At 50.2% G+C, this 24,389-nt stretch overlaps 1 protein-coding gene across 1 annotated transcript in view; it reads right to left on the bottom strand.

Moving 5' to 3' along the window:
* Positions 1–15,823: 15,823 nt before the first annotated feature.
* ANTXR2 (ANTXR cell adhesion molecule 2) overlaps positions 15,824–24,389 on the bottom strand; it is a 77,851-nt gene continuing 69,285 nt past the window's right edge. The window contains exon 17 of the mRNA XM_021529524.2: positions 15,824–17,664. Coding sequence (XP_021385199.2) covers positions 17,626–17,664 — 39 coding nt within the window. The 3' untranslated portion in view covers positions 15,824–17,625. The remainder of the gene's footprint in view (positions 17,665–24,389) is intronic.

The raw sequence follows: 24,389 nt of genomic DNA, 5'->3' as shown, positions 1-24,389 counted from the left end.
GCTGGGCAGCATTTTGGCACCTGCCTGTGGCTGCACAGAAGGGGCTGGGAGCGGAGCCTGCCAAGTCCTGGGCCCTGGAGGAGCCGCCAGCCTGAGTCCCACAGGTCACCAGCCATGCATGCACGCTGCCTGCTCCCCGAGCGTGTCCAGCTCCGCGTGTCTCAGCCCAGCTCCTGGCTGCCATTCCCGCTCCTCGTGCCTCCTCCTGAGGGGGCTGTGGCCAGAGGACAGCGGCAAGGTCACGGGTTTGTCAGGCAGGCTGCGGAGGGGACCGGCTGCCTGGGCTCCGGAGGGGGCACGGCGTGCTGGCTCCCCAGCCCAGAGTGGTAGTGTGTGCACTCGGAGGGGTGTGAAGTGCCACTCGGGAACCTGTGATTTTCTGCGTGGCCCTGGCTGGTGCTCCTCACACCCTGGAGGTGACTGGGCCATGGGGAGGGCAGGCAGGGGTGATGGGTACAGCCCAGTGGAGCTCAGCTGTCACACATGGGGAGCCAGAGCAGGGCACCGTGGCCACCGTGCTTGTCACCGGAGCCTGCCCGTGCCCCTGATTCCAGGGCCAGATCAGCACGGGCACGTTCCTCTTGGGAAGCACACACAAATTCTGGGCTGAGGCATGAGGCTAAAGGCATCTTGAAACAGCCATGGTCAGGCATGGCTGCCCTAGGAGATGCTACGTGTCTTGAAATGAGTAAAGTAGTGGGGGAGACCCCTCCCTCGGCCTGCTGGCCACACACAAATTGCATACAGAAGGTTTTAAATTTCAGTTGAGAACTGTTTGTGGCATAGCTTGTGTTTCTGCTGGTCTTAATGAATCAGTGCTGACTTAATTCATCAGTGTTAAATATCAGTGTTTGTTTCTCATTTGGAAGTTGGATGTGAGGATTTAAGGCCAGCATTCCATGTTTTCTTGAAGCAAGGCTCCATATCTGCATTCACAGGGAGTAAACACGTAAGGTCCTTTCATGTGGCCAAACTGCAAATGATATTCAGAGCCAAACCAATATGCCATGTATTTTTGTCCACATTTCTTCTGCTTCACTTAACACCTGCCAGGCATTTCAGGAGAGGCCCTTGGTCAGATCAAACAATTCCTCGTGGGCCACCAAGCATCCTTCCCTGTCAGTTGCTGTCCAAACCCTCCATCCCAGTGCTGCTGTCCCCACAGCCCCCCAAACCACTCACCCTTGGTTACCTGCAGAGCTGCCAGCTGAACACGCTGTGCCCCTATAAGCATAGGGAGGTTTTGTGCTTCTGTCCTTTCTTTAAAGCTGCTCTCCTTTTACCTGCACTGTGAGGCTTTGCCTCACAGTCCCTGGCTGAGTGAGCTACTGCAGGTACCAGTGTCTTGCACTAGATCAGATATTGCAGAAAGGTGTGATTCAGACGGGGCAGTGCTGGTATAAACTGGTTTTATTGTATCCCACCACTCTGGTGGAGAAACTCTCACGGGGCCTTGCTGTAACCCTGATACTCGCATAACTCAGTCTGATCCCATGGGAATTTAAGCTGTATTTGACATGAAGTGGAGTGAAATTATTTCCATTCACCTATACAGGCACTTTTAGCAGTTTTACCAGCTCAGTTTCCAAAGTAGTTTTAGGGCATGGGATTTCAGGCACAGCTGGGGGAGATAGGGAAGGACGGGAGCTGTGGTGGCTGAAGAGCCCAGAGGTGACAGCCCATAAAAGGGATGGTGCAGGCACCTGGGTGTCCTGTCCAGCATAGCTGGCAGGTGCTTATCAGAGCCCAGCTTTCCTGAGAGGAATTTAGGGCTGTTCCTGCACCCTGGGGTGGGCCATCACACACCGTGCTCAAAGCGCAGCAAATGGGAATACTCTGCCTAAAGCACTTCAGGTTCTTCATGTTGTTATTGCTCTGATACTGAGCAGAGATTTACGAGGTACTCCAAGGTGGTGATTGAATATATCTGTGCTTCAGGACCTAATCATGTAAGCAGGAATTAAAAAGGGGATTTTTAAGAGGAATGCCAACTCCCCAGCATTTGCCACATTGTCAGGGATTCTACCAAAGCCCAAACGCAGCAGAGCTGCATTTATTTCATTTATTTTGTTATCCAAGTCTACTTAGGGAAGGAAATTAGTTAGATAAATACAGGACAAAAGATGTGTAAGTTCCCCAGCCCAAGAAAGCTATTGCATTGGATGTAACAAAAGTTCCTGGGCTATTCCGTGTTTTAGTTGTGTCTCATTCCTGCTCTGTGTATATGTCAGGAGGGGGACAAGCCAAAAATGCCATCAGTGCCTGTGGAGAGAGAGAAGGGACTGGTCAGCACTTCCCAGCATAGGGAATCCTAGTGAATGGGATGGGGTTAAATACAGGAACCATGTTCTGTACCTACTAGCAGGAGATGGGGCTTTATTGGAGTGTTGATGAATACTCCAAGCTAGAACAGGTTGTAACCCATGAGGAAGGCACAGCCCTTGCTGCTTCTGTTTGCTGTCTGGTGTAAAGTGAGTGGGTGACTTAGAGCCCCCACAGAAGCCCTCCAGACATGGGATTCCCCTGTTGGTCTCTCAAATGTGACCTCTTGTTTCTATCCAATTTTGGTGGGATTTTCCTTGTGGAATCAGATCTCAGGTTTGCGGTCAGAGCTCTCCTTCAATTCATGTCCATGTTGTTGGCTTTCCCAGGGCAGCTCTCCTTCCACAGCCCTTGGAAAGGAGAGAGCCTGAGCTTTGTTCTCTTGCCAAGGCCAGACGACACATGGGGTGACTGCCAAAGCCAGACACGTGTCACTATTCCCTCTCCTAGCACATCCCATCCATCCCACTGCCCCTGGAACACAAGGAGATGGGAGTGGGGAGCAACAGAGCATGAACCCCTCACTAGGAGCCCCCCGCACCCATGACAGAAGCTTTTGAGGCATGGGCTGTAGCACTGCCATGTTGTCCATTCTCACAGAGCAGACCCCCAGTCCTGCTGCCACTGTTGCATATTTGGAAGGGGGAGCTTTTTTTAGATCTGTGAGCTGGGAATTCCATTTCTAGAGGTGCTCTTGACTTCCAGTTCAAAACACTTTGGAGCACATTTCCCATTGCCATTTCTCAGCATCTTGGCACCAGTTTTATTAGGACCAGTTTTAAGAGCAGCAGCTTTCATATAGGCATGGGTTAGATATGGGTTTTCCTAAAGGCTGTAGGGAGACATCTCATTCCTTCCAGTCATTCCATGTATACTTTGAAGAGCTGTTCTAATTGTTTGAAGAGTCAAACCCCTGAACTCCTGAACCACCACTTCCCTGCCATTGTGCCAAAACCACTGCCAGATCTGTGTCTTCTAAGCTTGCCTGACCACAGCTTGCTAAAGCAGGTGCTCATGTTCCATGGTGCACATTCAGGCATTACAGAGCTCCAAAATGTTGGAGTGGAAGCCAGTTTCTGGGTGCAAGTTAGAGGTGAACCTGGGTGTAGTAGCTGCCACATAACCCCATACAGAGTTTAGCCACTGCCTGGCTCTCTGGGTGATCCCAGAGTTGGCTCCAAGCTTGTGGCTACAGCTCAGTACAAACTTGGAGCCAAACTAGAAGTCCAGCAAACTGGAGGAGTTTCAGGCAAGGTCCCTGCTCAGCTTGGCTGAGCAATAATGTTGTTTCAGCTTTTCTCTTGCTCCACTGGCTCTTAAGCTGGAGCCAAAACCCAGGAGTGAAGGAGAAAGGTGTTTGGGTCTCATAGGAGGGGGTCTGAGCAGCCCCAAAAAGCAGAGTTGCCGTGTTGTCTCAGTGCTGTGCTGGCAGGGGCTGCTGGGCTCTGCAGAGAGTTTTCACAAGGTCCCCACATGTGGCACTGACTCACTGCAGTCACAGCCCCTGGAGCATGAACAGCTGGAGCAATTTCCAGCCCAGAGTTTTCCAAATTATGAATCTTTGTGAAGGGAAAAACAATGCTGAAGGTTTATAAGGATTTGGTTTTGTAAAAGACATCTGGGTTGGAGGTTTGTGTTACCTCATAAGCATCTGTATGTTTTGTGTGCTGGTATTTCACTGCATTGCCTGGCTCTATCTTTTGTGTTTGAATTTCTCTGCCATGTGCCTTCACTCTTGTCCCTTTTTTTACTAATCCTTCAGCTTGCCAGAAGAAAAACAGTTCCTAGCCTTTGCATGCACCCTTAAATGTCCCCCACCTCCTCCCAGCTGTTCCGTTCTCTTTTGGCTCTGCTTTAGGAATGCTTTGGAGGAGATAGGAGATGGGATTTTGTAGGAGTTACAGGCAGATAAGCTCTGTGCAGAGAAACTCTTTTCCATAGATGTGGAAAAGAGCAGTTTCCCTACCAGGAGGTGGTAGGAAACAAATCCCAATTTTCAGCAAGGTCCTAAAAAAATCCCAAACAACTTCCATCAAACCAGTGACACTGACTTTTCTCTCATGCCTGTTCCTGAGAGTGATCAAGTGTCATAAGAAACCAGTTCTTTGAAAGTCAGACTGTGGTAATGTACCCTAGGGTTCTTTGTGCCGAGCACAACTCTGGCCGTGATGTCACCTCTGTGGTCTCACCACTAGTGACGGGCAGGAATTCCTCACCATTGACTGCAGCCATAATCCACTATGTGCCAGCCAAAATCCCAGCCTGGCAGCAACCCCCTGCTTTCCACCATGCAAGGCCAAGGATGGAAGAACCAAACCTGCTGCATTTGGTTTAGGGAGCTGGTCGTTCACAGAGCCCAGCTCTGGTGATTGGCACGGCGCAGCGCTGGTGCAGGGCCCGGTACAAATGAAAGGTCTTTGCAGTTATAATGAGATATTCATGCACGGCAGCTCCGGTTATAAACTCAGCTGTTACTGTGTGCTTAGCTATGGGAAATGGAGCAAAACAGGGCTGAACTCATTGCTTCCCACCTCAGCTGCACCTCACAAATAACAGCCTGGAACACCCTCGTCAGCAAGTCCATTTCCTGTGGCTGCCAGCAGCAGTTCCCAGGCCAGGTGTCCTCCGCACAGACAGGCGAGCCAGGGGTGACACGGTGCAGTGGGGAACAGATTCATGTAGCCTGTTTATGGGAATGCTGATGGTGACAAGGCCATAACTGGGGTGTCTCGCACTTTTTGTGCCTGCCAGGGGAGGGGAGCTCTGTGGGGGGAGGCCGTGGTGTGCTGGAGATGGGGAAATGGAGGTATCATGTGGCCAAAGCCTTGTTGGTCATGCAACAGAGTTTGGAGCACCCAGGAAGCCATGGCAAGGGAAGAGGGAAGGCTGGATAGTACCTGGTGACCTTCTCCTCAGCTTCACAGTATGCCTAGTGGGAAATGGGGGGGCTGAAGGCCAGTGCTCATGTAAGAGAGACCAGACAAGGGTGGGTGACAGCCTTGTGGCTATGTCCCTCATGTTTGCAGGTGTCACCTCTCAGACCTCCCTGTCTCAGAGACTTCTGGTGTGTGTCCTGATTTTTCTGATGTTTTCTTGGGGGTTGGGGTGGATATGAGGCACAGAAAGTTCGTTTTTCAGCTGAATCTACACCACTGAGCCTGACATCTTCCACACCATTTTCCTGCTGGAGTCCCTTGCAGACTGAAGAGCCCTCCCTGAAAGGCTGGATGCTTTGGCACTGCTTCTGTTAGCTAGAGCTAGAGGTTTGCTGCTGATAATCCTGCCACAAATTCAGAATTAATCACAGCATAATGGAATCTGGTAGTGCTGGTTGTTAATTCTCTATTGAGTCTGCATTCCTGTGTTTGTTCTCATTTGTTCTGATCAGGGCCATTGTCTCTAATATTGCTGCATAAAGGGTAAGAAATAAATCAGCGGTGTTTAGCTTTCCTAACCATCTGCTCTGGCTCCCATCCCAAACTCAGTTTTTAAGTTGGGCACGGTTTGTGTGATTTTACCTTGTGACAGAGAACGTCTCCTGGGAGAGGAGGAAAAAGTGACTCCTGATCTCACCCCAGGGATCCATCATTCCAGGGGTACTGCACTTGAACTCACCAGGTCTTTGTTGTCATGCCCGTGATTAGGCTGAGCTTTGGCAAAGATGCCAAAAGGACCTTCTTTCTCTCTGGAATAATGGGATTAATGCTTTTAACAGCAGTGTGTTACTTGGAGGTGTAAAACACTTGGTTTGGCCATGGAGTTTGTGTGCTCTGGTGGCATTCAGTCCCAACGAGGTCAGTCTCCAACCTGTGTACATTGTGATGCACCCCTTGGGTTGTTACTGAGCCTTTCTGTGGAGCGCAGCCAGTTGGTTTTAAGAGGTGTTGTTAATGCGGTGAAATTCAGGGCATTTGGGAGCTGCTGCATCCTCACAGATGGGACATACATCTTGTAAACTATAAATTTTTAAAAATTATTTAGCATCTCCATTGCTGTGTGGGCCATGTGGCAGCGAGCATGGGATAATTCCACAGCTTTCATTAGAGCACACATCAAACATTTAAAGTCCACAGGTGGTGTTTTCAGGAACTATTATAATAATTAGGAAAGGAGAATGGGTTTAATAAGAGTTGTAAACAGTGATCAGCAGCCAGACCCCGTCCCTCCCCGCAGACCCATCTGCAGGGCACATCTGGGCACATGGAACAGGGAGCAGCATGTTCCATCCCACCTGCCCTGACTCTGAAGGAAGGTGTGGAGGGTCTGGGGTCACTCTGGGACACAGCAGTGACAAACTTGAGAAAAATCTGTAACATACACAGAAAAGCCCAGCCATCCCCTTCCAGTAGACACTTGAGCTCAGTCTCTTGACAGTTGTCACTGCATGCTCAGGGCTCACCAGCACAGAGCCCTGCAGGCCCTGGGCTGTGCTGGGCAGCACAAAGGGATGTCCCCACCGGCGAGTACTTGGGGCCAGGTCTGGCAGCCAGTGGGATGCAGCATGGCCTCACCCTTCTCAGGAACCTAGACACAGGGTGCCTGAGCCAGGCTCTTGTGGTCAGGCACTGCTGTACTCTGGAGCCCAGCAGAGAGGGTCCAGAGTTTCTTTTGTGCATTTCAGCTGTTGAGATGAGACATGAGAGGTAAAACCATGAACTCTTACTTAAAAATCACAATGAGCTGCACTAGTACCAAGAAGTGTAATCCCCAGGAGGAGCTCCTTGCATTGGGGTACATTGTGGTCTGGAGGGAAGTTCCAACAGCTGGGAATGCACTCAGGCTGCATTGATCATGAGCACCTTCTAAGTGATGGGAAGTCCCAAATTACACCCAGTGGAGGAATATTCTGGAAAGAAGGTTCATGACTAAGGTTTGATGTTCCATGCACAGCAGCCATAGTCAGGATTGTTTCCTGTCCCTGTGGGGCAGTTTGGGGTGTTTGTGCTCAATCACTCTGGTCCCTATTCCCTGGGACTCTCTGCAGACCTTTGGAATTCCCTGGTGAGGAGCAGCAGCTTTGTTCAAGGTGATGGAGGTCCAGATACTGTGGAGGGGAGGGACGGTTCCAGCGCAGCAACGAAGAAGCTGTTGGATAATTGGCTGCTTGCTGCAGCTGCATTGTGTGTCCTGGCAGGTGTTAAATGAGCAGTGCTCAAGTCAGCAAATCTGTTATGTCATTCCACGTTCCATGCGAGTTCAGGCTCTTGAGAGAGTAGCCAAGGTGCAGGCCTGGCACCCACAGGCTGGCTTTGAGCACTTCTGCGCTGGATAACCCCACCTAGGAAAGGCCCTGGTTCAGGTGGTGCTTCCAGCTGAGCTGTCCTTTCCCTCCCTGAGCACATCCTTCCCTGGGCCAGGGACACAGAAACACAGCTCTGGTGACTTGCCAGTCATCCGGCCACCTTCCAGACCAGCAGGCCACCAGGCAGGTCTCAGCAGGGAGCTCTGCTGGAGACACCAGTGGCTGTCACCATGCTCTGCCGCACCCCGAGGCGCACGGCCAGGCAGGGGTCACCATGGATGGGGGCAAAGCACCCCCTCTTTGGCTTTGAGCTGATGGCTCCTGACCGGGCGTGGCAGCCAGACCCTGGATGCGAGGGAGCAGTACGGTCTCACCTGCCCCGCAGAGAGCGAGCCCCCCACGGAGGCAGACACCCATGGCTGGGGTCCCCTCCGTCTGCACCCCCACAGCCAGCCCGCCTCTCCAGCCTGGCATGGGACAGCTCTTGTCCACTGACCTAAATTGAGGCTGAGCAAAGAGAGCAAGCAGCTGCCCCACTGCTGCTGCTCTGTTTTCAGCACGGCTCGAACCTCCCTAATCCCCTCGGATTTCGTATCTACCAAAACAGCTTGGGCCCATCAGTAAATTGCAGTGGCATATGGTCCAGGTTTATGAGTAATCTGGCACACGCTGAAGGCAAGGAGGACGTCATCCTTCAGCAAATACAGAAAATATTGGGGGGGAGGTTATGACTGTATTTAATATAGTTGATGAGAAAGCTGTGAGAAATGTTTACCTTTGAAGCCAGTCCTGTTTCAACTTCAGCTGCTGGGAGAAGCCGCTGTGTAACAGAAAACAAACAGAAGTAACAGGGGAGTCTCGTTGGTCCCACAAAGGTTTTGTCACTTAAACTGATCCTATGGGGGTGTGGGGGTTGGAGGGGAAAGCAGAGCTGGTGCCACCAGCCACCCTGTATACAGCCAGTGCCACAATTGGAATAGTCCTCATCACCTCCCTGCAGGTGAAGTTCCTCTAGCTGGTGCATATGTCAGAGGCACAGCTTCACCCCTGAAACGAAAAGGGAAGTGCAGTTTTGGCAGCTCTGGGAGGAGAAGCCTGGTCATGGATACCTTGGTGGGTTTGGCTTTGTTGTAGTGCCAAGTGGATGTCCCAGCATGGTTTCCAGGTGTTCTCTGAGAATACAAGAAGCACCTCCCAGTGTCAGCGTACTCAGCATTGGCTTCATCAGGTCAAATCAGCTGAGGAATGTCCAGTTTCTGGTCAAGGAACCCTCTGTGCATTCCTGTCCTGGCAGGGAGATGAAGCTGTGAATGTTTTTAGCTGCACCAGCCAGCATGATGGCCCTTCTCTAAGGACTGGGGACATCCCTGGGCTCAGCTGACATCCCCTAGAGACATCAGTGTCAGAACTGGGGCATCTCTGGGAGCAGGAGGACATGGAGATTGGAAGAGACTGTGTTGGGTCCAATGCTGCAGCAGCACTGTGAGAGCTTTTCCGTGGCCCCGAATGCTCTCTGCGGCTCCGACCAGCGATGCTGCTTTTCCCTCCAGCTGGGATGAGAGCTAACAGTTCCTCTTCTCTCCTCCCTGCTCAGCTGCTGTGGGCTCTGGAGCCCCATTCCACAGAGGGCTTGAACTTCCTTTCACTCTTCCCAAAATCCATGTTTCCTCAATGTGTTTGGAAGCCCAGGGACAGGAACCTCACTCTCTCACAGCCTCCCTACACTGCATAATTCTTTGGCAACACTAAATGTTTTCTTTGGTTGCATAGACGTGGCTGTGGCTGTGACATTCAAGGGGGAGTTATCTCCAGGAGGAGGTGCACGTGTCCTGTGGCCTGGGCAGCAGCATGGGGAAGGAGAACACAGTTGGCTCTGAATGCCACTCTTCTCTTGCTGCCAACAGCCACTTGGAAACACCCCAAACTTCAAGGAAGGTTTTGCCTCTTTAATCCAAGAAAAGGCCTCAAACAGCTCACAAATAACTTAAACCTTGGGCTTTTAAAATTTTAAACAGAGCCTTTGGGACCGTATTTGCTCAAATCTTACGTATCTTGGTGGCTCAGATTTTTAGCTCTTTGCTGCAAGCTTTGAAGCAACACAGTGTGCAGTTGAAAAGGAGCTTTGCTTTTTAAGTGGGAGCTGATTTTTTGAGGCTGGGAATTGTGTGTCTTCTGTCTTTGTTTTGCACAGTCCAGTTTTGCATTCTGGAAACTAAAGAAAATATCTTGTGTAAAAGGGTAGGATGCAGACCATGTGATCTCAGCAGCAAGATGGAGCAGGGTGCATTGTTCCAGTGGGTGTGGTGTCTTCTGTGGGACCATTCTGAGACATTCTGCCACTGCTGGGGCAAGTTGCTCAAGCCAGGAGCTGAAGTTTCCTGCAGTCCCTAGAAATCCAAGAGTTCTTATTTTAATTGTGTGTTGACAAGATCTTCACGTGCTCCCTTGCTTTGTTGCCAGTGGTGTGCGTGTGCTTGGATGGATCAGGGACAAGTCCCCCTTGCCCCCTCCAGGTCACCCTGGTATGGCAAAGGCCCTTGTTGTCCCTGCCCTGCTCGATGACAGGGACAAGGGCATCTCAGATTCCCATGTCTGTGCCTGGGAATGCTGAGCTGCATGTCATGGCTGGAAAACAGGCCCCACAGTGTCCCATCATGCTGCTATTGTCATGAGGGAGGGCACAGCTCCCAGGAGGGGCTTGCTGGGGTTTTTCGAAGCAGTTTGGGGAAGGGCTGAGCCCCAGGTGTGCAGGAGAGCTGTGGGCTGCAGTTGTCCCTGCAATTCTCCTCTGCTTTCACGTGGGTGGGACAAAATCAGGTGATCTTTCCAGCTGTGATGACAGGACATCTCAGGTGTTTCCTCTTCAAGATGTGGCAGTGAGGGTGGTCACTTAGAGTTTGCATTTATAGCCGTGCACAGGCAGTGTCCTGGTGTCTGTCTGCTGCTGCTGCTGCAGGACACACGCTAGGCCCTGAGAGCCGAAGGAGTTAAACTGCTTCCAAATAGGCCTCTTCATGTTAATAAAGTACCTTGGAGCTGGTCCAGCAGGCAGACACCTGGGTATTATCCAAGCATCTGACACCCCTAGAGAACCAGAGCCTTGATGAGCTTTGTACACTCTGAGAAATCTTGGAGAAGAAAGGAGGCTTTCCATGGAAAATGGATTTTCAGGGCCAGCTGAAGGACATGACGTTCAAGATCATTGCTTTAAAATAATTTCAGCTGCAGTTAATGTGAAGCAAAGAAGAAAAGAAAACCCAAGACAGTGAAAGGATAATTAATTCTGAGTTGGAGCTGCAATTTGGAAGGGCTGTATTGTGAAGTGACCCTTTTCCAAATGACACCTGCACTGGCTCTTTTCGGAGAGCCCTTTGCAGTGAAATGTTGTGTTGTTTTACACTGTACGTGCATTCTCCCCTGGTATTAGAGAGTGACCCTGAGCTCAGCCTTGCAGAGAAGGGCCCAGTGTAGTGAGGAGGTTCTGCAGGGAGCCCTGGCACAGGCTAGGCTGAGCAGAGCCCTCTGGGGCCAGTCCCCCTTTCCGTGCTGTGGCAGGATGGTGCCTGGCTGTCCCTTGGGCTTAGGGCACCTTGCCATCCACTCTGCTTTGCTCCTTTCTTCTCCCTAACCACCACACCATGCACCCTGATCAAGAGAAGCTCTGCACAACCCCTTTTAGGACCATGGAGTATTCCTTTGGAGTGGCACAATGTCCCTGCTCCCAGGGTCTCACCCCACAGAGTTCTAAGGGAACTTGGGTCAGTGGATCGCCATATCTGGCTCTGACCTCCTCTCACTGGTGCATCTCCTCCATTCCTAGCACATGTTGTACTGAATTTCTCCAGAAGCTGAGAGATGCTTTTTATGAGGAACTGTTCCAGGGAATGAAGAACAGAATATGATGTTTATTACTGGGTCATTCCAATGTAATTTGAAAAATATCTATTTCTGGCCTACTTGCTCTTCCTGAGCTTACAGAGAAACAAAAAAAAAAAAAAAAGCATTGAGGCCAGAGCTCTAATGAGATTCACATTTTGGACATCAGATCAGTACAATAATGCATTTCACACTGTTGTTTCCTAATTTGCCTAATCAAATAAAAGGAGATGAAGCATCACAGAGCCCAACCTCCCCATTCCAACAAGGCAGCGCTGAACCCATCGCTTGGCGCTTAAATTAATTTTCCCCACACAGGTTGGCCAAAGCACATAATTTAATCAGCGTCTTGTGGCTCTGTCAGTTAGACACCATCCATCCCAGGGGCTGGCAATCCCAGGCAGCTGTCCCGAGGAACCCCAGGATAGCCTGGAGAGGTTTGGGGAAGGAGGGGAAGGCGCTGCAGCCTGAGCTCTTGTGGCAGGGATGGAGCAGTCAGGTTCCATGCTGGGCTAAATCCCAGGTAAATCCTTGCTCCAGTGCTGCAGTTGGAGCAGATGGGTCTCCCTGTGCCCTCAGGAGGTTTTCCAGGGCAGTGAGGGCTGTTGTTGGAGCTTGGGCAGATGCTTAGGGCCAAGGTGGGGCTTCAGTTAATGCTAAAACCAGTGGTGTGGTGAGGGAGGAGTTTCTCCGTGACTTAGTCATGTGTTGTGACATCCCAAAATGGGTGGGACTCATGCTCCAGGTGCATCCACCACCCTGAAGGCAGCTTAAGAAGCAGCATGCTGTTTGGAACAAGTTTTCTAAATGTCCTGCTGAGCAGTGCTGGAGGGAGCTGGGAGCTTTTTGGGTACTGCCCAGTTCACCACCCAGAAAAAAGCAGTTCCACTTAGAAAACCTGAATGCTCAGACCTGAGACCCCTCTCCTGGCTATGGAGGAGACCTGGGAACCCACAAATGCTGCAGGATTGGTGCTATTGCAGATGCTTTTCTCCTACAATATGTTGGAGAATTTAGCAGAATTTGAAATTGTGCTTTTAAAGGAGAACCAATCAATGTGATGGGTTTGGGGTTTTGTTATAATTCACTGGGAGTCAGGAAAGGCATTTTGGTGCTGGTGACATCAGAGCAGACTTTAAAATGGTACTAAAACCCCCCAAAGTATAAAACCATGTTTGAGTTCTGTTTCTCAGCAGATCTGTCCTGGGCTTGGCTGTGCTGTAGAGTACATCCAGCTTTGCAGGTGGGGTTTTTGTCTCAGAGGGTGTGTTTGTTCCCAGTCCCAGTGAGGATAGCTGTGGTTTGTTGCCGTGGGCCTCTGGACCCTACTGGTAGATCCCAGAGCTCCCCAGAAGGCAGCAGCAGCCACAGGCCCCAGCTGAGCAGTCCTGTGCGTTCTCATTTGGGAAATTAAGTTCATTTACAAAATCAGGCAGAGCAAGCAAATGGAAAAAAAAAAAATAGTGTGAATTAAATAATACGATTTTGCTGCAAACATGGAAATCAAATCCTGCTTTTCCATGGGCTGTGGAGCCATCCTTGTAACACAGGAAGAACCACTGTGAGTTCTCTGCCAAAACCCAAAACCCAGAAAACGAAAGGCAGTTTCTTGCATCCAAAGCCCCTCATTATATTAAAAAAAAAATAATATTGCAGCACAAAATTTACAAGTGCATCACAGGACCCAATTGCACTGTTAAACAGATGGCACCTACACAGGACCCAAAAATATATAACAATTTTAATTGAGCCAATGCAAAACAGATTTGTGAAGTAAAATAGGACATGCCAGGTCTAATAAGGCCCTCCCTAGAAATTGTGACGTTAATTTTGTAACGGCACAAGAGGTACTCAGAAGCTGCTCTTTAGCAGAGGCAGCATTGCCTTGACTTGCTGACTGCAGCCTCTGAAGTTTCTGCTCAGCACGCTGCCCCTGCTGTGGCTGTTCCTGGGCCTGCTGTGCCAACCCCCTTGGCCACGTGAGGCCGTTTGCCCGGTGTCCTACCCTGGGGCAGCTCCATGGGCCAGAGCCCTGGCTCTGAGTGGGGACAACAGCCAAGCCCCTCACCTTGGCAGTCAGGAAGGGGACACTGCTCTGGCCACGCCGGAGCTGGGCAGATGAGCTGTTACCTGTGCCCATCCTGCTCCCAGGGCCACACTGTGATGCCCGCTTTGGATGCCCAGCAATGCACAGAGGGGAAGTCAGATGGATCCTGCCTCCCAGCAGTGCAGAGCTGAGCTCCCCAATTTCCCCTCAGTGGCTCCTCTGGTGATGGAGAGGTTCCTTAAGCTGAGCTCCGAAGGCAGGTGGTGCTGGTGCCATTGCTGCTTCCCAGTGAACCAAAAGACCTGTCCTGCAGCAGAGCAAGGTTCCTGTTGTCATGAGGCAGCACTCAATGACTGAGAATCAAATGGGGACTTTTCCCTCATTGATAGCACTGGGTTTCTTTCACCTTTCCCGCAGTCTGAATTGTGACCAATAAAAAAGACACTTCTTCCACAGCTGGAAAGGGAGTTTTGGTCTGAAATGACATACTATAGAATTCCCAAGTTCCTCCTACATGTGCAGGAAAAACAGAAGAAATAAAAAGCAAAACCTCTCCTACTTAGAACGTTCACAGTTGTTTTTTCCCTGGAGTATGCTAGTATGATTTGAACCATGAGGACATGGTAAGGTGACAACAGTGACCAGGGCAGTCTCATGTCACCACCACACCAGGGCAGTCTGTGTCCTGGGAGTTTGTGAGAATCCCAGGAAAGATGCAAACCTGCAATAACCCACGTGAGGTGCCATTGCTGAGAGGGGTGAAAGATAAGCTTATCTTTGCCATTAAACCCCAGCACCTCCAGGAGTGGGAATGCACCCCTGAGTGGGAGCATTCCAGTGTGATGAGGCTGAGTCCAGCGTGTCAAACAAACTGCAGTGTGCAAAATACAGTTGTAGTGTCGCCTTAGGGATGATGAGAAGAAGAGGGATGTAGCTCAGAAACTTCCTGCAGGAAAATCCCCAACAGGAATTAATACCAGCCAGGCAGGGCTGTTCTGCATTGCTTAGAGCTCGGGATGAGCCTGCATCACAGCACTCAGAATTCCTTTCCATCTTGCCTTGGATCAGTCTGACCCAGCTCCTCTGGGTTACACACAGCTGGTTCATGCCTCAAGAATGCTGTAGTGGCACAAATAATTTTTAGCTCATAATAGCCTCAGCCAATTCATTTCTGCTATTATCAAAGTGTATAAAATAAACATAGCCTTGTTATAATGAGGAACTTCTTGTTCCAGTGAGTTCTCCCTTGCCTCACTGGTGAGAGGAACCCTTCGTGTTTGCTTGGTGGCATTGCTGGGCTCTTTGTGCATAGCTCTTTAGAGTTCTCTGAGGCATTCTGAGTACTCCTGCCAAGGAAGTCTCATTTGTGTCATCTGAATCTGTGGATTTTATATCACCCTATGCCTCTTGCCTCCCAAATTATTTGTGACGGACATTCCACCCTGTGTAATAAGGAAACTCTCAGGTAATATCTGCACCAAAATGACAAGTGTAACATGCTGTGATATTGCGCCAGTTGAAAGGGAAAATCCATGTAGGGACCCAAAATGTGGTTTTGCTTTGGATCAGCCTTTCTGTGAATAGCTGCTTGTTTCACGGTTTTCAATGGGCACAGGCAGAAAGGACAAAAAATGGTCAGTGGATTTCTACTTCTGTGTCTCAGCTGGTTAGAAATATCCTTTCAGAGGCATCTGATAAATGTGAGGGAAAAACCCTCATCATCTGCATGTTGTCCTGTTACACAGCACAGCTCAGAACATGACCAGTGCTCTAATGATACCTTGGAATGTGTCGTGTGTACGTGGAAAATGAAGAAAAAGTAAGAGGGAGCTGATAGTGTTTTAACCTAGCACATGGTGAGCTCAGTGCTTTCAGCTGTGCCCTCTCAGCACCTTGAGGAGCACTGCAGGACCTCACCTGTGTCCTGGCACACTGCCCAGCATTCGCTCTTGGTCTCGCATTGGGCTGGAGACTGCACAGAGATTTACTCAGGTGCTTCAGCTCAGCCAAGGGCTTGCTGGTTGGGCTCTGTGGGTCGGACGTGCCCAGCCAAGGGCCAGTGCCACCCAAGCTGGTTCTGCAGCAACAGGGCATCACTGCAGGTTCTGGTTGCATGGCTGATGCGCCACAAGGCATGAGCAGCATCCTTGTGGCGTTGGAAGGGTTCTCCCCAGCCCTGGGTGGCCAGGACCCCTGGGTGTGGCCACGCTGTGCAAAGGGAAGTGGGCTGCCTCTGGAAGTCAGTACCATGGGTCCCCACAGCGCTGCAAAAACAGAGGTCTGAGCTGTGGGAATGATGGGGAGGCTACGGGGGAGGAGAAGATGGAAATAATGACTGAAACTTAGATAATAATTTTATTTATAGTCTAATGTGCAGACATGGCTGTTGCTGATGAGGCTACCAGTGACATAAATAAACTCAAGCAGAAGATGTAAGCGAGTGGATAAATGTAAAGGCATCTTTGGGCAGTGCCACGGATTTGGACATGGACCAAGAGAATTATTTCTGTCCCTTGCGATTCCAATGAAGAGCACAAAGGAGATAATTAGCCCAGGATGCTCCGCATTGCTCTTTCCATCTTGCACACATTCATGCCCACCAAATGTGAAATGTTCGCCTTTTCCCCTCCAACATGATGGTTGTTGAACTTATTTTTAGTGTCATTTGATAAGCCTCCCTGCTCGCAGAGAGACATCCCACTGACCCAGCCACTGGTCATTGTCTATACCAGTTCCCATCAAAGCGGGCGCGCTTTGTCAGGTTTCGACTCGAATATCCATTCTGCCTCTGAAGTACAGTATCGAAAGTGACTGGATCATTTGAGCCTTTTTCTTCAGCTGCTCCCTCCTTCCTCCCCCACAGTGTTTCCGCTCACGCTAACATAATTTGGCATCGTCGACGTGACACGACACTGGTTTTTCTAAAAAATTATAATACATACATTGTCGATGTTTGGTGATGGCTGGCGCTCCCATAAATTGAATTTCCGAATTGATGGAAAGAGGTCTTTCCCAGTGCGGAATCGTACCCAAAGCTTGGCGCCCCCTCCGCCACTGAGGAACGCACATACAGTAATAGGTCATTCAATGTCAAAAGGCATAAAAAAGATGAGCAAAATCTTCACAGGCTGCTGCTTGCTGTTGCCTTTAATTATATTAATTAAACTTTGAAATTCTCATGCAAAGAGGGTTGCTGGCTTGTGACGCTGAAGAGCCCTTGGAGATTTGCGGGGGGAAAAAACCCTGAGATACCAGCTTAGTGGCTACTGCTTTTTTTAATCTAAAAAAAAAAATACACAAGCCTACGACTGCTAGGTATGTTTATAGATGATGATGTTTTATGCGCTACTGAACTGTGAATGCAGGAAAGGGGAAAAAACCACCAGCCACAGTGTCAAGGTCTTGAAGCATCAGTCCCTCCAACTCGGCTCGAGATCTCTGCTTACAAGCTGTCTTCCTGCTGAATAACGCTCTAGTAATTCTTTCCTGTCCCGGGTGCATAATGAAAGAAAGGTGTCTTCAAAAACTAAAGGGCAAAGTCTTGCTCGCTACCGATACCTCGAGGCATCCTGTCTACATTTTGTCATGCGTGTGCACTTTTCAGTGTTAGAGTGACAAGATTTCCAGTCAGAAGGTTCCCGTAAGGCACGGCGGAGGGAGCTGGCAAGGGTTGGGGATCTGACATGGCTCTGAGGCACTTGGCTCTGTGCCTGCTTAGCCTGGTGGGAATTGTTATCCTGTGCCCGTGGCGAGTAGTCCCTGTGTAAATACCACGTGGCTCCACCGCCGCTGAGGAACGCTGCGTTGCCACTAAAAGCACATTGTGTCCTGAGAATCTGTAGTCCTTAAAAAAACAGCAAATAACAAAAAATAGAAAAGCATTCTCATCTTTGGTGTCTGTGCTGTCCCTTCGGTGTTGCACAGAGCCAGGCACACGTGGTAGTGCTGCTCTCCGGGGCACAGGCAGAGCACCAGTGCACAGCTGGAGCTGTGCGGGCTCCCGGAGCAAGGATGCAGGAACCTCTGGAGCTTGGGCTGCAAGATGGTCCAAGGGATGTGAGGAAGGGCTCGGTTCTCTCAGCTGGGTAGGACAGTGGCAATGTGGCTGTCTCTCCTCCTGGTATCCGCTTCTTCTCCTCTACTGAGAGGGAACTCGGGTGAAGTTGATACAGCGGCCCTGAGGGAAGAGAGAAGCTGTTACTGGTGGAGTAGCACACAGACAGAGGTTGCTGGATGCTAGAAGGAGGCTGTAATTGAAATTCAGATGTTTGGGAAAATAACAAACCCATGAAAAACCTTTTAAGAATTAATGGAAATTACCCAGAGTGAGGCACTACATTTGCCTTACAAATGCGTGCTCTAGGCAAGCACGAGGACACGGGCGACACATTCTGACACTCCCAGGCCTTCTGTGAGCATAATTCACAAATTCTGTCAAGCTGCAGTGAACAAACCCAAACCCATCTGACCGTGGGGAGGGAAGAGCATGGGGAAGGCAGATCCTGCCCCCAGATCTCCCCTGAGCCAGGTCCTCATGCAGTGAGCATGGATAGATGTGACTGTTAGTTAGCAGAGCTGCTGCTGATCTGAAACTGCATTTTATTAGCAATAACCCTAGCTCTGCATCTACAGACTCTGTACTTAGGATCTGTAAATTTCTGTGCACAGAAGGGGGTTTCTTGTGATGCCATATCCATAAAGGGGTCCAGGTGAATCCTAATGGCTTTCAGTGTAGCAGAAATGAAACAAATCCAACAGCAGAATCTAACCTTTTTTATGCACTTGGAGCTCATCTGAATGCCTTAATTCCCACAGGGTCATGGAGTGTTGGAGTAGGGTGTGCTGCCTCAAAGCAGCTCTCTGGCACAGCAGTGATTCCTACCCTTTGGTCACAGGCATCTGTCAAGGATGGTGCCATGTGAACAGTGCTGGCTTTGGAGCAGTCAGCACTGCTTGTGCTCTGAATCCTTATTTCTGCTTTAAGAGATGCACTGCTGGAGAGAAATTACTGCTTTCTGCTCAAACCTGGGAGATTATGGAATTGCCAAATTAAATTTGGGCTGGGTTTCATATTCCTGTCATTCATTTAGTTTGATATCCAGTTTTTCTGGGTATCAAGGAGGGTGATGGCACACAGTTATCTAGCATCACTCAAGCGGGGCTTGGCTGGCATGAGAGGGGCAGTGTTCTCATCAAGGGGTTTCCTAATGTTTCAGTTCTGTTTCTGTCATCTCTCTAAGAAATACAAAACAGGTGAAAAGGTGGGGACAGGAACCATAGGAACTTCTGGCTGCCACCACCTGTATTATAAATGTAGAAGAGATGCAGAGACAAAACACTGACTCCTTTAGGCTGGAAAAGCTCTTAAGATCACCTAGTCCAACCATTCCTTCGTCGCTGTCAAGGCCACCACCATGTCCCCAGGTGCCATATCCACATGGCTTTTCTGCCAGGGAGAGAGGAGAACCTTAAACAAGCACTGCCCTCTGTGATTCCCCACTCATCTCCCACATCTCTGCCCCCAACTCCTTTATCCACAACTCATGGAGAAGGGAGGAGCAAGAGAAGTTCTGTGATCAGGCAGACTCTTCCTTGTGTCACTGGCAGGAAAAACACCCTGAGCTGGGGAATCTCAGAGCCCTAAGAAACACCAGCTCTCCAAACACTGTCAGCATCAGACATGCAACATGTAACAACAAATAGACTGTCAGTTTAAGTGGGAAGTTCAACCATTTGCATTCTAGATTGGCAGACTGAGGCAGGCAGAAAATAAAAGGTTGATGTTCACTTGTTAGGGGTTTATCACTTCAGATCAATATGAGCTACAGGTTTTCATTACTAGAAACTCAGTGATGTGACCAACAGCACTGTCTCCTGCAAACTGGTGTGGAGAAAAAGCTGCAGACTCATGCAAGTCCTTCCTCAAAAGACATCCAGAATCTCCCATGCAGCGATATCTGTGTCATCATTGAGACCAGCTTTTAGAAACAGATTATTAAATTGTTCTGATTAATCTGACCTTTACAGAAAGAACTATTTACTTAAATAGAAGCAGTATTTACTAAACAGTAGTCTCACCAGTCTGGTTTTGGACATCCCAATTAAAACATGTGTGTTCCATGTAACCCATGTCACCAATGCATTCTCCTCCTGGTGGCATTGCCAGGATACTCCCAATGTGGGGAAGTTACTGTTACACTCGTGTCCCTGTGCTCAATTAAATCATCAATCCAACCAATTTGAGTTCTGACGTACCATGCCTTGTAAATCACTGGCTCATAAACCTTAACAATACCAACATGTAGTCCGTATGAAATTGCACTAAATTAGAGGTTTAGCACGAGAGTAATTAAAAAATGAGTTATGCATTCTGTGATCTTTGCAGGGAATATAAGATCTGTCTCCATGTACCAGATCCAATAGGAAAAACCTCACCCTTCATGCTCACAGATGCACAGATGTACTGCAGAGGAAGAATGTAGGTCTTGAACAGCAACAAAAACCAGGAAAAGATCTATGGCAAGGGGGTTTACCTGAGAAGGAATTCTTTTATATTACATCAAAGCCATTTCTTTAGTTGTTGAATTTCTTACTGAATCTAATTTACAGGGCAAGGTGGAAATTCTCACAGGGCAAGGGATCTCAGCAAGTGGGTGCTCACACCAAACCCCAGGTTAGCACCTCACCTGGCAATGCCAAAACAAGGCACCAGGAGAGGCCTGCCAGACCAGCTCTCCCTGCTCATGTCCCTCTCCAAACCTGCGAGGCTCTGTGGACAGTGCTGGGGGGCAAGGGGGGAGGAGAGAGCACTTCAGGATAGTGTCCACCCTAGGCATGGAGCCAGATGTGACGAGCACTTTGGGGTGTCTGTGCGTGTGTGAGCAGACACATGGTGCTGTCCCACCATCCCAGCAGAATTCTGGGCTCCAGAAGGGGCAGGAGAACACTGTGTAGGCTCCTTTGGAGCCCTTCCAGTGTTCATCAGGAATTCAGAATGGGCAGGTGAAGCAGACTGGGTCTGGGATGGGATGTGACCACACTGAGCCTCCAGGCTGAGGTGCTCTGCCTGGTCTCAGGTGCTTGTCCTTGCTTGTTTCTCTTAGTACGCTGGGCAGTTGTATCCGTGGGAAAAGTTTCCATGGATGGCATTGCTGATGTGTTCAGCAGCTGGCTCAGGACTAAGAACAACTGCTTTTCCCAGAGGAGCACCTGGCAGTGCTGTCCTGCCATACCAGTCATTGCCCCGTGTGCTACCCAGTGTCCTAAAAGCTTGGCTTCTCCCAGCCTTGGAGGACCGAGATCCCCACTGCCCGTTGCTGAGACTCGTGTGCTCCTACCTCACCTGCAGTGTCCCATGAGGAGCACACGCCCTTTTGGGATTTGGCATTGGTCCTATATTCTGTGATAAGTGCCTGCAGAGCCACAAGCAAGGAGAGGGTGTCAGGATAATGTCCCTCCCAAGACACGTATGAATGCTGTTGTGTCATTCCTGTTGCCCCATCCTCACAGCACTACCAGAGCATCCTACATCGCCCACTGGTCTGCTCCCAACAGCTCCCCAGGGCAGCCTGCCCAGGCTGCTGCTACAGTGTGGGTCAGCAGGCAAGAACCTGCTTTATCTGATTCTACTTCTTCTCACATACACCCCGTGGCCCAGCCTGCACTTTGCCTCCCTCTAAGGATCAAAGTTGAGGGCAGTGGGTTCTTCCCTGTAGGCCTTGCACTCCCAGACAGGACTGTGTGCACCTCTTCCTCTTTGGTAATGCAAGGCCATTTCCTGCTTTCCAAACCTCTTCAGAATCATTATCTCCCTATCTCCTGTTCACTGGGATAACAAATGTATTCTGGACCTGCACACCCGTGTGCAATGGTGACAATAAAAGGGAATTCAGAGGGAGTAAAGCTGGGAGAGATTCAGGCTGAGCACCGAGGTGCCAGCGCCTGGCAGCACCTGCCTCAGAGTCCTGTTTCCTTGCAGAAGTGATCCTGGCACTTCCTCTGGGCAATGGGAGCAGAACCAGAGTGCTGTGCAGGGCCAAACCATGCTGTCTGACAGGGCCCTTGGTGACCTCCCTATTCCAGAGGTGGCAGAAGCAGCATTACCTAGAGCTTGTGTCACCTGGCCCATCTGGGCACTAAAATCCCTCTGGCATTAAGGCATTAAACCTGACTGCTCCTTTCTGGCTCCGCTGCCTGGGTTGTATTTTAGTCGTAACACTCAGTCACCCCAAAAATATCCACTGACAAGTGTACAGCTGAAGGGATGTTTGAGTTTTTGGGGTTTTTTTTTGAGATCACTCTTTATTGTGAAGAAGGGCTGCTAACCCCACCCTATCCTGTGCAGTTCTGAACAGACCTCAGGGACTGGATGCTGGCATCATCTCTCTCTCACTTGCTCTTTGTCCCCCGCAATGTGGTAATCCCTTGTCCCAGTCCCCTGGAAAGCTCAGGGTGTTGTGGGCGTTTGTCACCATCCTGGTGACACCAAGCTCAGGGCTGTGCTGCTGGGCCCTGAGCACTCAGACCTCCTCTGTGCCTGGGTGTGCTGCCACCAGCACGTTTGTCTGATGTCAGGCACATCCATTGCCAGTTCTTCTGTCACCTGCGGCAGAGCCCGCGCGCTGCCATTCTGCAGGTGGCACCTGCAGAGGTCCTGGTGGGCACCCTGAGCCATGGTGTGGGACTTCAACCCCCCGAGAGCTGCCTCTCAGCACGATGGGCTGCTGGGTGGACTGTCTGTCACACAATTTATCGGCAACAACTCCTTAGAGGAGTGCTCCTCAACTGGTGTTACTGCTGCAGGCACCAGCATTCGTTCCTGGGGCTCCTTGAGGCAGCTTTTTCCCAGAATTCATGAATTGCTGGCTGAAACACCTGTGACAGAGCTGAGGTGAGCTCCGAGAACACCACAGGGTGAGCTCAAAGGCCTCCTAAAGTAACAACAACATCATGAAAAGAAACAAACGACAAATTAATGGTGCTATTTGGGCCCTAGCAAGAATTTGTTTTTTTCACTTTAACAAATTTTGCCAACAGCCGCAGAGGAAAGGGATGTAACTTTGTGTATTTTCCTCAGATTTATGTAATGTAGCCTCCTTAGCATGTGTGCATGAATGTCATGATCTTTCCCAGCAATCCCACAGTCCTGGATGTCAACTTCCAAAGGTCACAGGGTCTGGGGTTCAGGAACTGGTTTCACAAGGGAACCCAAAAAAAGGACTGCATAGTTACAAGTACCTCACAGCCACCTTCCACCCCTTGGACCTGTTTTAGCTGAGATTAAAAAAAGGCAGGAAGACAGGAATAAGCTGTTTTAAGAAGTAGTTTCTATGTTTCACACCAGATAAATGCTGTATTTTGGAGCACAGGCCAGCAAACCAAACCTGCCAGGGAAAGGTTCCAAAGAGGCAGTTTAAAGATGGTAGGTTGGAAGACTTTATTTTTCAGTGCCTGTGATTTAGATGTGCATTTGGAGTACATACTGAGGAGGGCCGGGCATGTTTATGTGTGAAATGCTGCTGTTGGCATGTGGGGTGGCTCATACCCACACTTGCTGCATGGATGGAACTGCACACAGTGCTGCTGCCCTGGGAGCCAAGGGTGTCTTTAATGCACTGGTAACTTTGAGGAAATGCCATTAGAGCAGCTTTTTACCCATGAGCAGCACTTACTGGGGAACTGGGCATATGGACAAGTCAGCACAGTTGCTCCGTCTTGGCAGTGCATGTCACCAGGGGTGTATCCCTGTGGAACCTGGGTGTAGGGGCTCTGCAACTCCCTGCATTCTGTGGCACCCAGCGAGAGCCACCTGCACTCCGCTGTCTGCCGTGGACAAGGCGGAATGAAGATGGCACAGGGCTGTGGGCAGCCAGGGAAAGGGCAGGAGCAGGCACTGAGCTGGCCTGAGCACTGACCATCCTGCCCCATGGGTTTGGGTAGCGAGAAAAGGGAGGGATTTCTCTCCTTTGCCAAGTTTTCCGTGGTTGCTGTATTCAGCAGTTGTCCAGATAAACTCCTGCCTTGACCGAGAGTGGTTGTGACAAGCTGCCTCTCCCACGAGCTGGCCTTCCAGGGCTGGAGGAGGGAGTGCCGAGCTGCTGAGCCGGCCCGTGGGCCTTGGGGGAGGATAAAACTGGCTGCGTTTGTAGCATCTGCTTCAAAAAGAGGTTGTGGCAAATATTTTATTCAGCAGAGCTGGAGGTCTCCTGTCTCTAGAGGGCAGGAGTTTGTTGTTTTCCTCATGCAAGGCAAGCACTGCTGATGCAAAAGGAAAGGATGTAGGAATGGCCTGCAGAGTCCCTGTTTTTCCAGCACGGATCCTTTGGAGCGAGAGCCCTAGCTCACTCTCCCTGACCTTTGGCAGTGAGCCTCCCTTGCTCCCAGCACTGCTGCCTCCCTGGAAGTACCCCCCTGACCTGGCAGGGTCTGACCCTTTCCTGAAGGGCATGTTCTCCGTTCCATTGCAGGTGCCTGCCAATGGAGGGCTCTTCTCCTTCAGCTCTCCTTAGTCCTTGGAAGGCAGAGCGAGGCCATTGCAGTGCCCGAGGGAAGGTGCTCTGTGTCCTGGCGCCGGCCCAGCACACACCTTGCCCAGCGCTGACACTCAGCCGCTCACCCACGTGCTGCCAAAACCAGGACACATCTCCTGCCATCCCCACAGTGACATGCAGAGCTGTCCCTGGGACAGCTCCCTCTCCTCCTATGGGACACTGAGGGGTCAGATTGTGATTCATGCTTCCAGGTGAAGCTCCAAGAGCCATGCGTGCAGCACTGCAGCGTGTAGGGAAGAACAGGGGAGAGGTTTTCTCTGAGACGTGTCTCAGCTCTTTGAGCTCTTCCTAAATCTTCTGGGACAAATCCCTGCTGTGAATTGGGATCCCATTTATGTTATAGGGGGGGTGT

The sequence above is a fragment of the Lonchura striata genome, chromosome 4 (genome assembly GCF_046129695.1).
Source record: "Lonchura striata isolate bLonStr1 chromosome 4, bLonStr1.mat, whole genome shotgun sequence".
Taxonomy (NCBI): Eukaryota; Metazoa; Chordata; class Aves; order Passeriformes; family Estrildidae; genus Lonchura; species Lonchura striata.
The sequence above is the reverse complement of the archived record's forward strand: the minus strand, read 5'-3'. Positions and strand labels throughout refer to the sequence as shown.